Source organism: Hylobates moloch, unplaced genomic scaffold, assembly GCF_009828535.3.
Source record: "Hylobates moloch isolate HMO894 unplaced genomic scaffold, HMol_V3 SCAFFOLD_15, whole genome shotgun sequence".
In the NCBI taxonomy this organism is placed as follows: Eukaryota; Metazoa; Chordata; class Mammalia; order Primates; family Hylobatidae; genus Hylobates; species Hylobates moloch.
This window is the reverse complement of record NW_026652290.1, coordinates 98,302,200-98,316,714: the sequence shown is the minus strand read 5'-3', so window position 1 is coordinate 98,316,714 and position 14,515 is coordinate 98,302,200. Positions and strand designations below refer to the sequence as shown.

Genomic DNA, 14,515 nt, shown 5'->3' with positions numbered 1-14,515 from the left:
CTGTTTTTAGGCCAGACGTTGTGGCTGAAGCCTGTAATCCCAGAGGTTTAAGAGGCCAAGGCTTGAGCCCAGGTGTTGGAGACCAGCCTGAGCAACACAGTGAGACCCCCACCCATCTCTACTAGATATATATTTAGTATAAATAAATAATATTTAATTTTTTTTTCTTTGAGACAGAGCCTCATTCGCCCAGGCTGGAGTGCACTGGCGGGATCTCAGCTCACTGAAACCTCCGCCTCCCGGGTTCAAGCGATTCTCCTGCCTCAGCCTCCCACCACGCCCGGCTTTTTGTACTTTTTCTAAAGACGGGTTTTCGCCATGTTGGCCAGGCTAGTCTCGAACTCCTGATCTCAGGTAATCCACCCACCTCGGCCTCCCAAAGTGCTGAGATTACAGGCCTGAGCCAAAGCGCCCGGCCTTTTTTTTTTGAATGCTGTTTTCAGACATGGCCCGTGACGGGCAGCCGTGACATAAGGTTAGACTCTGCTTGGCTCGGACAGAACTGGCGACTTATTTGACCTACACCAAGTTATCCGACTAATAATTTAGATGCTGAGGCCCCTAAAGAGGGGTCAAGGGGGAGGCAGATGTCGACCAATAAGGAAACACTGGGCCGGGCGCGGTGGCTCACGCCTGTAATCCCAGCACTTTGGGAAGCCGAGCGGGGAGGATCACTTGAACTCAGGAGTTCGAGGCCAGCCTGGGAAAGACAGCGAGAGCCTGGCTCTACAAAACTAAATAAATAAGGAAGCAGTGAATTCCAATGTATTCATCGCCAACTAGCCATGTTGCTGGGTGTGCGCTCTTTTCGGTGCAATGTGTCATTTAGGCCTGTGACGTCGGAACTTTACTATTTGAACACTTAAAAATAAATGCATCCAAGAGGTTGAGTCACTTGGCCAAAAATGCCCAGGAGGAAAAGGCCAAGTCAGGTACCCCGGCTCTATAGCTCTAACTGATCGCCGGAGACCCTGGGCCTTGGAAGAAGTCGCCTCCCCAGATCTCTAAGCAGGCCGCGCGACCCTCGAGTCTCAGGTAAGCAGGAAACCCCATTTCACAAGGAAGCCCCCCCACTCCGAGGCACGGGCGCATGCGCGGGTCGGCCACCCGCTGGGGCCGCGGGGCCGCCGCTCTGGCCCGCGTGGCGCAGTCGTCCGCGTCTCGCTGATGATGACGCACGTCCGGGGCGGCGGGGAAAGCAAGATGGCGGCGCCCATGGAGGTGGCCGTGTGTACGGACTCTGCGGCCCCGATGTGGAGCTGCATCGTGTGGGAGCTTCACTCGGGCGCCAACCTGCTCACCTACCGCGGCGGCCAGGCGGGACCCCGCGGCCTGGCGCTGCTCAATGGCGAGTATCTGCTGGCGGCGCAGCTGGGCAAGAACTACATCAGCGCCTGGGAGCTGCAGCGGAAGGTGCGGCGGTGCGGGCTTGCTGCTGGGCTCGGCTGCGGGGGTCACGGGGCGCCCGAGGCTAAAGTCGGGGGATGGGTTAGTGGGGGCCGCGTGCACCCTGAGTGGGAATTGGCGGGGGGGCGGAGGTGGTCTCCGTTCGGACGCTCTGCGCATGCGCGGGTCTGGGGGCGTTGGGGAGATGCGTGCGACCTGTCAGGCCTCTTTGCGCACGCGCGGGGCTCGGGCCTGGGCTGCGGTGGGAGCAGTGGGGGAAATGGAGACGCTCCGGGGGGTCCCTTGGGGCAATTGCGCATGCACGAGTTCTTGGAGCGCGAAATTTGATTAAAAAGGGCTTATGAGCTCTGTGGATGTTGTGGTTCTGGAGGAAAAGGGAGAAGGACCAAAGTCTGGGGGAATCTGCCATGAAGGGGTGGCGCAGGAGACTCATACGTTTATTCCTCCAATAAAGCAACAGATACTCACCGTCGCCCACAGTTTCCCCTCTACCCCCAAGCCCAAAATGCAGCCAGTCCCTGAAGCTACTCGCGTCCCCCGTGTGCCCGCCGAGATCTCTTGGGACTGGCTCCGTGCTCCGGCATTGCCTGACGGAGTCCATGCACAACTCATAAATTTCTCCCATTTTATTTAATTTTTGAGACAGGGTCTCACTCTATCGCCTAGGCTGGAGTGCAGTGGTGCGATCTCGGCTCACTGCAGCCTCCGCCTCCAGGGTTCAAGCGATTCTCGGGCCTCAGCTTCCTGAGTAGCTGCGACTACAGGCCCGCACCAACCACCACACCCGGCTCACTTTTGTATTTTTTGTAGGGGCAGGGTTTCACCATGTTGGCCAGGCTGGTCTCGAACTCCTGACCTCAAGTGATCCGCTCACCTCAGCCTCCCAAAGGGATTACAGCCGTGAGCCACCATGCCTGGCTGAGTTTTCCCATTTTAGAGAGGAGGAAGCTGAGGCTTGGGGTCTTAGGTTGGACATTATGGATAGAAGGATTGGGGCACAAGCCTACTGGGCTCTTGGGCCCCAGTGTCCTTCTAGATCCTCTTTGTTCTATTCCTGTGCTCCTCCCACCCAGGGCCCCTCTGACCCTCAGAGGAAGCACCAGCCTCATATCTACCACCTCCAGCCTCGAAGCCTCTTGCAGGGGCGAACTCTTCCTCGCTGGACCATGCATTTGCTCAAACCACCCTGCTCCCAACTCCTCTTCCTGGTGCTCTGACTAAGCCATTGCCCAGGCGTCCCTGCCCCTCGCCCTCCACTGCTGTAGGAGCTCCCGTGTCCTGCGCGGGGCTCACGAGGCTGACTGTGCATCCTTAGGACCAGCTCCAGCAGAAGATCATGTGCCCCGGGCCTGTCACCTGTCTGACCGCGTCACCCAACGGTCTCTATGTCCTGGCAGGAGTTGCAGAAAGCATCCATCTGTGGGAGGTAAGAGGAGCAAAGCGTGAGGGTTTCCCACGGGACATCTCAGCCCCGCTGAGCCTCGCCTGCAGCTCACCAGGGAACGACCATGCGGCCTGGGGCCCTGGGATGGGTGACTGCTCATGGTTATAGCCTAAGCCTCACCCTGCTGCCTCCTTTCTCCGGGTCCCCTCGAGACTCTTGGGAATCCCAAAGCGGCCCTAATCCTGCCTTGAGTGCTTGGATAGAGCCCAGTGCAGCCCAGTCCCCAGCACTCACACAGCGCAGCATCTTCCAGGGCTAGCGGGCATCTCTTCCACGCGGGGGGCAGCACCTGGCACTTGTGACTTGAAAGTTATAAAGGGCGGCCGGGCACAGTGGCTCATGCCGGTAATCAATGCAACCTCCGCCTCCCAGGTTCAAGCAATCCTCCTGCCTCAGCCTCCTGAGTAGCTGGGATTCCAGGCGCCCACCACCACACTTGGCTAATTTGTTTGTATTTAGTACAGACGGGGCTTCACAATGTTGGTCAGGCTGGTCTCGAACTTCTGACCTCAGGTGATCCACCCACCTCGGCCCCCCAAAGTACTGGGATTACAGGCGTGAGCCACCGTGCCCGGCCAATGCCTCCTTTTTCTTACTGCTGGAGCAACCAGGTGACAGCAACTCCTAGACACGCTTACAGCCCGGATCCTGCCATGCTTTCGCTGTGAGACAGAGTGAACTATTCAGGCTTTACATTTAGGTCAGCTTCTCAGCTCTGCCCTGGTTAGGGGAAGCAGCCCTGGATGATGTGTGAGTGAGTGGGCGCAGAGATGTGCCAGGAAGACTTCGTTCACAAAGTCAGGCCTCTTGGAGTTTGGCCCATGTTGTAGCTGCGGCGTGAGATAAATGGTCCATTATATTTCGGGGGAGACCTGCCCTCAACCCCACATAGAGCAGGGCAGACAGTACAAGATTTGGGGCCAGAAGACCCAAAGGTAACCATGCTTCTGCCCTTCCTGACCTTGTCCTTGCCTCCCCCAGTGGGCTGCTCAGAGAACTGAGAGGGCTGGGTGGCCATGAGCATTCTCTGAGAGATAAAAAGGCCACCAGGGTATGGGCATGGTGGCTCATGCCTGGAATCCCAGCACTTTGGGAGGCTGAGACGGGCAGATCACTTGAGGCCAGGAGTTCAAGACTAGCCTGGGTAACATGGTGAAAACCCATGTCTGCAAAAAATACAAAAATTAGCTGGGCATGGTGGCATACACCTATAATCCCAGCTTTTTGGTAAGCTGAGGCGTGAGAATCACTTGAATCCGAGAGGCGGAGGTTGCAGTGAGATGAGATTGTACCACTGCACTCCAGCCTGGGTGACAGAGCAAGACCTTGTCTCCAAAAAGGGGGGGGGGCAGGACGGGGAGCACAGGAATGACAGGAGGCATCATTATCTCACCCTCAGGACACGTGTGTATGTATTTAATTTTTAAACTTATTTTTGAGATGGGGTCTCACTACATTGCCGTAGCTGGTCTTGAACTCCTGGGCTCAAGCGATCCTCCCAGGTAGCTGGGATTATAGGCATGCACCACCATGCCTGGGATCCCAAGGCTTTTAAGTCTCAGTCCATGATTTTGAAACTAGGATGCTGTTGCTGAGAGGGAAACTGAGGCAGGGAGGCAGTAGCTCACGAGTCACCCCTAATGATAGACCTCCTGGCCCTGGTTGCTGTCAGTCTGGTGCAGAGGGGCATGTGGGTAGGAATTAAATGCGTCATCACCCCATGGGGGATGTCTTAGGCGGGACCCCTTCCTGTTCTTGCCTCAGGTCAGTGTGCTGGGTGGTACCCACTGCCAGACCCCTGCTCCCCTAGCCTCCTCCAGTTTTTGTTTTGTTTTGTTTTTTGTTTTTGTTTTTGAGATGAAGTCTCGCTCTGTTGCACAGGCTGGAGTGCAGTGGCTCGATCTCAGATCACTGCAACCTCGGGCTCCCAGGTTCAAGTGATTCTCCTGCCTCAGCCTCCCGAGTAGCTGGGATTAGAGGCACCCGCCACCATGCCTGGCTAATTTCTGTATTTTTATTAGAGACGGAGTTCTGCCATGTTGGCCAGGCTGGTTTCGAACTCCTGGCCTCAGTTGATCCGCCCTCCTCAGCCTCCCAAAGTGTTGGGATGACAGGGGTGAGCCACTGTGGCTGGCCCTCCTGGAGAGTTTCTGACCGGCGTGAGCTGTGACCACAAGGGGGTGCCCCACATAGCTGGAGCTCAGGCCAGGACTGTCTCCGCTGTACCCCCCTGCCACGGTTGAAATCGTCCAACTGTTCTCTGTGTGGGTGACAGGCACATGAGTGGTGAGTCAGGAGTGGGCTGGAAACCTGAGAACCGGGGCTGTGGGATGGGAGCTGGTCCGCCCCTCCCATGCCACAGGGATAGGGACCTCCCAGGAGGCACCGATGCTCTGATGCTGCCCTGTCTGTCCCGTCCCCGGGGATTGGTGGTCACCGGAGCCGCCCTCTGTGGTTTGGGGCTGACCTGGACCCTGCTTCATCTCATGCCATTTAACCCTCCCCAGCCACCCTGGGTTTTGCATGTGAGGAAAGCAAGGCCCAGAGAGGGCATGGCCTGTCAGATCTCGGCTCAGCAGGCTCTGCCTGCCCCGACAAAGCACGATGCACAGGGACTTTCGACAACAGAAACTCGGCCCCCATCCTGGAGGCCAGATGTCCTGAATCAAGGTGTCTGCAGGGCCACGCTGGCCCTGGAGGCCTCGGGAAGAGCCTTCCCACCTCTCCGGTGGTGACCGGCGCCCCTTGGCGCCCTTGGCTTGTGGGTGACTCTCCCCTGCCTCTGCTGCCACCGCTGCCACGTGGAGCCCCTGTGTGTTTGCACTTCTCTCAGCCTACAACAACCGGGACACACGGGATGGAGGCCCCCGCTCCAGGACCACCTCATCTTAACTTATTATATGTGCAGAGACACTGCGTCTAAATGAGGCCATTCGCAGGTCCCGGATCAGGACTTTAACATGCTTTTGGGGGGAAACACACGATTCAACCCACAACCCGCACCACAGCATCTCAGCCCTCAAACCCACAGCCCGCACCAGAGCATCTCAGCCCTCGCCAGGCGTCCTGGAAGGGGCTTCCTGTCCTCTTCCTCAGACGGAGCTGCCTGGCTTTCTGCTGGAGCTCAAGCTGCCCCCACCCCCGGTCAGGCCACCACCGCCTGCCCAGAAGCGACTTCCCGCTGAATGGTGGGAGCCGCCTGCAGGTCCTGAATGCAGCCGTTCCTACGGGGCCCACACAGGAAGCCTGTGCCTTCCCTGGGGTCAGGCTCACAGGGGACTGGCACCCCCCTGAGACAGCAGGGAAGGGCAGGAAACTTGCCCCCTTCCTGGGCCATCACGCAGGTGGGGACGAGGCGGGAACGGGTGCCCACCCAGCCCAGGCAGGGGTGCGACGAGGCCCCGCTGTGCCTGCTGGCCCCTGCCCTGGCAGGGTCGCCCCGCAGTCCTGGGGCAGGGCAGGCAGGGGGCGACAGTGTGGCTGTGGCCGTGCGGTGATGGGCTCCTGGGGCTGCGGCCCCCCTTTCCTCCCCTCACCTGGATACCCTCTGCCCCTCACAGGTCTCCACCGGGAACCTTCTGGTCATCCTGAGTCGACACTACCAGGACGTCTCCTGCCTTCAGTTCACAGGGGACAGCAGCCACTTCATCTCCGGGGGCAAGGACTGCCTGGTGCTGGCTTGGAGCCTCTGCAGGTAGCGCCTTGTGCACCCAGGCCTGCATCTAGACCTGCACCCAGGCTCAGGCGGGGAGAGGAGGCGCCAAGGCCCCTGGCTGGAAGGGGCTTCTCTCTTGGGGACTTGAGTGCAGAGGATGGAATGATCATCCCAGGGGTCCTGGATGCCCACTTTGGGGTCAGGTTTGTCCTGGGGACCGTGGCCCCCCCCGCCCCCCGCCTTGAGTTTACTCAGGTGAGGCAGGCCAGGCTGCTGAGTGGAGACAGGTGTGTGCGTGAGGTGGGTGCTGGAGGCGTGGACTGCCCTGTTCCCTCCCCTCCCTGCCTGCTGAGCACCCGCCCCACCCCACTCAGTGTGCTGCAGGCCGACCCCTCCAGGATCCCGGCGCCCTGGCACGTCTGGTCTCACCACACGCTCCCCATCACGGACCTGCACTGCGGCTTTGGGGGCCCCCTGGCCCGGGTGGCCACCTCCTCACTGGACCAGACGGTGAAGGTACGCCGCCCCCACCCCACCACGGTGCATGAGCGGAGCCCAGCAGCCGCAGGTCCTCAGCCAGGAATGCAGGAATCGCCTCCTCCCTCTCCCTGCTGTCAGGACTCCAGACGGCTTTTAATCCCCTGCTGCTCTGAGCCCAAGGACGTCCAGGGAGGTCTGCCAGCTTGGAAATTCCCACTCATTCACTGTTTCTGGCCCGGCTCCCTGGCCAAGCCTGGGGAATCGGAGGGCATGGCTATGCTTGAGTCGTGGCCGGTGGTCCTGCGAGGGAGACCCAGGGGTCATCGGCCGGAGACCAAGCTCCATTTCAGCACAGGCCGTGTCCCCTGGCCCCGAAGACCCACATGGTGACGGCTTTCACCCAAAGTCCCAAGCCCTAGGGCCAGAGGACAGCCGACGCCTGACCTCCTTGGTGCCCCTGTTCCCACGGGGTCCTCGGGTTCCCCCGCGCCGGGCTGAGCCCCACGACCTTTGCCCGCCCGCAGCTGTGGGAGGTCTCCTCGGGGGAGCTCCTTCTCTCCGTCCTCTTTGACGTGTCCATCATGGCGGTGACCATGGACCTGGCTGAGCACCACATGTTCTGCGGGGGCAGTGAGGGCTCCATCTTCCAGGTCGACCTCTTCTCCTGGGTGAGTGCCGCGGTCTGTGGGCCGCACCCTGCCCTGGGGCGGAGGGCATCGGGGCTGCGGGCATCGGACATGCGGGCATTGGGCCTGCGGCTCACACCCGTCTCGGCCTTCACACACAGCCTGGACAGAGGGAGAGGAGTTTCCAGCCAGAGCAGGACGCCGGGAAGGTCTTCAAAGGGCACAGGTGGGGACGTGGGAACGGGGCGGGGGCTCCCGGGCACGTCCTGTCTGGTGCCTGACCCCTGTCTGTCCGTCCAGGAACCAGGTGACCTGCCTGTCGGTGTCCACTGACGGCAGCGTGCTGCTCTCAGGCTCCCACGACGAGACCGTGCGCCTCTGGGACGTGCAGAGCAAGCAGTGCATCCGGACCGTGGCCCTCAAAGGTGGGCGCGCCTCTGCTCAGCCCGCGGCCAGCGCGCAGGGAGCGGGGAGGCAAGGCGCGGGGATCCAAGGGAAAAAGCCACCAGGAGCTCCGGGCTTGGCTGGGCTGGGGGCGGGGCCTGGCTGGGGGCGGGGCCTGGCTGTGGGCCTGGCTGGGGGCGGGGCCGGGGTGGGGGCCGGCCTGGGCGGGGCAGGGCCTGGCTTGCTGTGGGGCGGGGCCTGGCTGGGATGGGGCGGGGCCTGGCTGGGACGGGGCGGGGACTGGCTGGGGGCGGGGACTGCCCTGGATGGGGCGAAACCTGGCGTGCTGTGGGGCGGGGCCTGACCTCCGCGCCCCCCAGGCCCAGTCACCAACGCCACCATCCTGCTGGCGCCCGTCAGCATGCTGAGCTCAGACTTCAGGCCCAGCCTGCCGCTGCCCCACTTCAACAAGCACCTGCTGGGCGCCGAGCACGGGGACGAGCCGCGCCACGGGGGCCTCACCCTGCGCCTGGGCCTCCACCAGCAGGTACGGCCCCCAGCAGGGAACCCCCACTGCCCTTTTGTCTCGGAAGACCCCGCGGGCCCTGGGCTCCTTCGCTCCCTTGGTCCTGGCGCCCGTGCGGCGGTTCCCCCCAAGCCCGGCACTGGAGGGCGCATCCTGTGAGTGGGATGGTGATGCTCAGTGGGGCCTCTGCCCACTCTCAGTGTGGACCCAGAGGCTCCGAGAAGTTAACCACCCCTTGCCCCCCGGCCAGCAGGGCCGAGCTGCGCGTCCCACACACCAGCCTTCCTGCCGCTGGAGATCCGACGACGGTCAGGTCTTTCTGCAAAGGGCCGATGCCCCATATTTTGGGCTGTGAGGGCCAAAAGGTTCATGTCTGGGCTGCCGAAGGTGCAGGAGCAGCCGTGGGGACAGGGAGCGGGTGGCGCCCTGGTGGCTGCAGGTGGCTCCTGTGTGAGCTGGGGGCAGCCTCTCGGCCTGGTCACAGTCACGCCCTCACTCCCTGCAGCTCAGCACCGACCCCCGCTCTGTGCAGGTACTAGGGTGGGCTCCCGTACCTTCTGAGGATAGAGTGACTTCGAGAACACTTCCCACCCCAGCCCCAGGACCCTCATAGAAGCCCGTGTGGTTGGCTGGGCTGGGCTGGGGTGGGGGCTGGGGGTCCTTGGGCCTGGGGAGGCTTCCCAGCGTGTTTCCGCCCCACTCCCCGACCTTCAGTGAGCTGCCTACGTCCTTGGTGTCTCACGTCACTGTCTGTGTCCCTCGCTGGGCTCTGGCGCTTGGCACTTCTCCCCGCGCGCCCTCTTCTTACCTGAGTACAGATTGATTTTTTTATCTGGAGGGTGTCCGACAGCCCGACGGCCTGACAGGCCCTGCACCAGGAGATGCTGTTATCTCCCTTGTCCGCGCTGCCTGATGGAGTGACGCTCTGTCTTCCCACATCTACCAGTGGGCTCGGAGCGGGCAGGCAAGGGACCCCCACCGTCTGGGCATCCGCAGGCTCCTCAGACCGCAAGGAGGCCAGGAGCACAGGCTGGACTGACTGCTAACAGCGTGGGCGCAAGGATGAGGGGCAAGCCTTTTTGTTCAGAAAGTGCCAGAACCTTCGGAGTGAAAACGCCTCCAGCGGCACAGAGCCAGCTCCACACTAGGGCGCCTGCCCAGCCACTGCCTCCTCCCAGGGCAGCCGCGGCTCCCACGATTCCTGCCCGGCCAAGCGCCCTCCCCAGAACCGCACCCAGCTGGCCACGGTGGGATTCCGGAGGGGGCCAGGCCACGCCCTCCGGTAATGCCGCCACCTTTCCCTAGCCGCCCCACCTGGCTCCCTTCCTCCCGTGACAGCTGCCAGTCCTCTGTGACCCTTATTGCAATCCAGCTGACACTGGAGTGTTGGCCTTTCCCACAGACGGGTGCCTCATCCAGGAGGCGGGTTTCCGACCTCTGATCCCCCAGCAACATCACTCTGTAACTGGTCCGTCTGTACAGGGCAGTGGCCTTAAACTGGGCTGGCCGGGCTCTCCCCATTGCTGGAGATGCTCACTGTCCGTGAGGCCCTCGCCCGGCCTTGTGTCCCAGAGCCTTCCCTGGGCTTGTGGGTCCTTCCAGGTCTGGCGCAGGCCCCCTGTCTGTGGTGTGGCCATCTGCACCCCCATCCCCAGCCACATCCTTGGGTGCAGTCGTGGAGGACCTGAGGCGCTGGGTGATGACTGCATGGCCAGGGTCAGGGTTGTCATCTGCAGGCTGGAGGGAGGTGAACGCCCCTGTCTCAGTCTCCCCTTCTGTCTGTGGGCATCACGGTGGCCCCTCCCTGGCCGAGTGGCTGCCCACACTATCGGGGGTGGGATGGGCAGCGTGTGGTGTGTGACAGGACGTGCCCCGAGGTCACGTGGCTCCCTGTATTGCAGGGCTCAGAGCCCAGCTACCTGGACCGCACGGAGCAGCTGCAGGCCGTCCTGGGCAGCACCATGGAGAAGGTGGGCGGGGCCTCGGAAAGGGCGGGGCCTGATGCTGGGCGGGGCCTCGGGAAGGGTGGCCTCGGGCTGGGCGAGGCCTGAGGCGGGGGTCAGTCCTGGCCAGTGGGGGTGCGTGGCCCCCCCTCCAGCATACCCCAGGCCACTTCCGCCCTCTGACCCCAACTTCTCCCACAGAGCGTGCTCGGTGGCCAGGACCAGCTGCGCGTCCGTGTGACGGAGCTGGAGGACGAGGTGCGCAATCTGCGCAAGATCAATCGGGACCTGTTCGACTTCTCCACGCGCTTCATCACGCGGCCGGCCAAGTGAGGCCCGGAGACCCCGGCCCGAGGCGCCCAGGCCTGAGCCTCACGCCTCCCAGCGACCAGAGCCCGCGGGCGTGGCCCCCACCAGCCCAGGCCTGGACTCTCAGTTCTGTGTCGTGTTCAGGTTTTTCCTCTGTGACTGGGCGGTCTTGGTGTCTCGTGGCACGCGTCACATTGGTGCTAGTTGTTTTTAACAAAAGAGGATAAAACCTCCTCCTCTCCGGCCTCCTTGTGTCTGGGTGTGGCCTGGAGCTGGGTGCAGCACACTCCACTCTGCTGCTCGGCCCAGCTCCGACCCCAGCCCACTCGGCACCCTCCGTCCGGAGGTGGAGGCCTTCAGCAAGCCAGGCCTCACAGGGGCGCTTTACGATGGAGCCCCGAGCACTTGTAGTTCTGACTCTGCTCTATTGCCCGAGGGCCTTTGCATGGCCCCCCTCCCGAGAAGGCACTGGGCTGGGGCCGTGGGGTTGAGGAACGAACCAGGAAGCCAGGCCCCTCCGGTCTGCTATGCAGGAGGTCTGAGTGGAGACAGCCCTGTGGGGTCCCTGAGGGAGGTGGCTTGGTGTAGAGAGACGGGCCTGGGAACGTTGGGGGTGGACACAGCCGCCAGGGTTGAGGGGTTTCCCTGGTCCCTGTGGAAACCCAGGGCTCAGGACCAGGCAGGAGGAGGGAGCTGGTGTGAGTGGGGCTTTGGAGCACAGGCTCCTCCCAGTGCGTCCTTCGGGTGCCTTGGGGTCCCTGCTGGCTTCCCCAGGGCCCAGCCAGAGCTGCCCAAGGGTGAACCCAGGGTGGTTCTGGTTCTCTGAGCAAAAGGTGCCCTGGCCTCCCCAGGCAGAGGTGGCTTGCCCCACCCAGCAAAGGTGGCCACTGCAGGCTGGGACCATCAGATGGGTAAGGGGCAGGTCTGGGGGTGGTGTCCGATCTGAGCCGGTCCCCAGAGGGAGTTGCCCCCGGCCACACCACAGGACGTGCTTGTGGGTATCAAGGGCTTGAGGGAGGCCAGGGGTCACTGCCAACCAGCGCCTGGATCCCAGCCCAGAAGCCCAGAACCTTCCAGAAAGCTGCCCCTGACTGACAGTCCTGCCTAATGATCCAGAAAATCCGTGTGATTTAGCGGGCGTGGTAATGACCGCAGCCTCTAGCCAGCCGCCAGCGCTGAGTTCATGCTTTTAGGCTAATTTGTGTCCTTGTCCCCTCTACGGGGCTCTGACTCCTCTCGGCTGGCAGCCTGGCCACACTGCGTCAGGGCGGCTGGGCCCTCACCTGGCACTGACATCCGCCTCGGCTGCTCAGAGCCCTGAGAGCCCCTCGAGGGTCCCTTCTCCTGGGCGCACAGCCTGCTTGTTCCTGTCCCATCATGAACCACTCACCCTGCTGACCTGCAAGGCCGAGTCCTGCATGCGGGGAGCACACAGGTTTGGGGAGAGGCAGCTGGGGGTCCCTTGGGGTTGGCTGAGTTCCCTGGGTCTGTACCTGCTGTTCCCACGACCCCTCCCCCCCCCGTCACCACCAAGAGCCTCCCAAAGCTCCCTCCCAGCACCAGTCAGGACCCCCAGCCACCAACTCGGGGTATCGGCACAACCCTGTGGCTGGTGCCAGGGCTGGGATGAGGGTCTTCACAGCCGTAGAGGGAGGGCTGCCCGGGGTCCCCAGGGGCCGGACCCGGCTGCAGCCGCCGCAAGAGCCCAAGGTGAGCCAGGCACGAACACACAGGCCACTGCGCAGCTGCCTGCACCACACGGCGGTCTGGGGTTGAGGTCGGCTGCCCTCCTCGCAGGCTGTAGAACAAGGTTAGAGTTCACCATGGGGCAGGGCCCGGAAATCGCCCGGTGGCCTCAGACAGGTGACACCTGGCCAGGTCAGACTCGATGTTCTTGTCTCTAGAAAGGGGGCATCCCCCGGCGGGTCGGCCAGGAGCCTCCGGGAGCTGGGCGGGGGCAGCAGGAGCTCACGCCTCAGTCCCTGCGTTTCCTTCCATGTGCCCCTGCACGCTGAGTCCTTGGACACAAGCCCCCTCGGTGCCTCTCCATGCCTCCTCCCGCACCGTCGTCACACTCTCCGCCCAGAGTTCCAAGACGTGCTCGGGCACCGCGGCTCCACCCTGCGTCGTAATTGACGGTCTGGGTGCGATGGAAACAGTGGAGACGCCATCGTTCAGGGCCCCCGCCCCTGGAGGCCCCACGGATTCTCAGAGGGACGGCGCAGGGATTGGGGAGGCCAAGCCTTGACGAGCGGGGATGCTAGTGTGCACAGGTGACCGGGCGGCTGGCGGGGCTTGACTGCAGACCACAGGGAGGTGCCCTTGCGCGCCGCCGGGACAGCTGCCAGCAAAGCTGAGAGCAGAAAACATCATGGACGAGGAGGTGGAGAAGCCACAACCTTCCCATGCCCTGGTGTGGACATAAAATGGGGCTAATTTTTGTATTTTTAGTAGAGATGGGTTTTCACCATGTTGGGCAGGCTGGTCTCGAGCTCCTGACCTCAGGTGATCCACCTGCCTCAGCCTCCCAAAGTGCTGGGATTACAGGTGTGAGCCACCGCGCCTGGCCATTCTGTCAGGTTCTTCCACTTCTGGGCATATACCTAAGAGAATGAGAAGCGGGGTTTTGAAATGATCCACACACCAAGCTCACAACAGCTCCATCCCAACAGCCAAAAAGTGGGGGAAGGCTGGGCACTGTGGCTTACGCCTGTCACTCCAGCACTGTTGGCGGCCAAGGCCGGTAGACCACCTGAGATCAGGAGACCAGCCTGGCCAACATAGTGAAACCCCACCTCTACTAAAGATACAAAAATTAGCCAGGTGTCATGGCACGTGACTGTAATCCCAGCTACTTGGGAGGCTAAGGCAGAATTGCTTGAACCTGGGAGGTGGAGCTTGCAGTGAGCTGAGATTGCCCCCCTGCACTCCAGCCCGGGTGACAGAGCAAGACTCCGTCTCAAAAAAAAAAAAAGTTGGGGAAACCAGGTGTCCATCAGCTGTTGGATGGGTCAGCACAACATGGGTCCTCTGCACAGTGGAATATTACTCAGCCTTGAAAATGAATGAGAAGGCTCAATGCAGTGGCTCACCCAGTAATCCAGCACTGTGGGAGCTCAGGCAGGATAATCGCTTGGGCACAGGAGTTTAAGACCAGCCTGGGCAGCATCTCTACAAAACCCCATCTCTACAAAAAATATAAATCTTAGCCAGGTGTGGTGTGCGCCTGTGGTCCCGGCTACTTGGGAAATCAAGGCAGGAGGATCGCTTGAGCCCAGGAGGTTGAGGCTGCAGTGAGCTATGATCTCGCTACTGCACTCCAGCCTGGGCAACAGAGTGAGATGCAGTCTCAAAAATAAAAAATAAAGTAAGGCTCAGACACAGGCCAGAGCATGGATGCACCTTGAGGACGTCACGCTCAGTGAGACACCAGACACAAAAGGACACGTCCTGTCTGATTCCACTCCTGGGAGGTCCCTAGAGTCGTCAGATTCACAGAGACAGAAAGTAGGATAGGAGGCGTCAGGGCTGGGAAGGGGACGGGGAGTGAGTGTTCCCTGGGGACAGAGTTTCAGTTTGGGAAGATGAGAAAGTTCTGGACAGGAGGGTGGTGAGGGCTACATAGCAATTAATGTGGCTGAGCTGTGCACCTAGAAATGGTTAAGAGGGCAAATTTCATGTTATGACTATTTTACCACAATAAAACATTTTTTAAAAGTATCCTCCACGTGTCCACTTGTT

At 61.5% G+C, this 14,515-nt stretch overlaps 1 protein-coding gene across 2 annotated transcripts; it reads left to right on the top strand.

Moving 5' to 3' along the window:
- Positions 1-1,143: 1,143 nt before the first annotated feature.
- Positions 1,144-14,506, top strand: WDR18 (WD repeat domain 18). 2 transcript variants are annotated; one of them, XM_058428470.1, is made up of 11 exons: positions 1,144-1,413; positions 2,723-2,833; positions 6,412-6,545; positions 6,881-7,022; positions 7,511-7,654; positions 7,774-7,838; positions 7,913-8,037; positions 8,377-8,543; positions 9,519-9,804; positions 10,424-10,492; positions 10,667-14,506. In XM_058428470.1, exons 1-11 carry the CDS (start codon positions 1,168-1,170, stop codon positions 10,999-11,001), a joined length of 1,824 nt encoding a protein of 607 aa, XP_058284453.1. In that variant the 5' UTR covers positions 1,144-1,167; the 3' UTR covers positions 11,002-14,506. The 2 variants fall into 2 exon arrangements, with proteins under 2 accessions (XP_058284453.1, XP_032032290.1); XM_032176399.2 differs by lacking the exon at positions 9,519-9,804 and having other exon boundaries at positions 1,153-1,413; positions 10,667-11,003.
- The last annotated feature ends 9 nt before the right edge of the window (positions 14,507-14,515 follow it).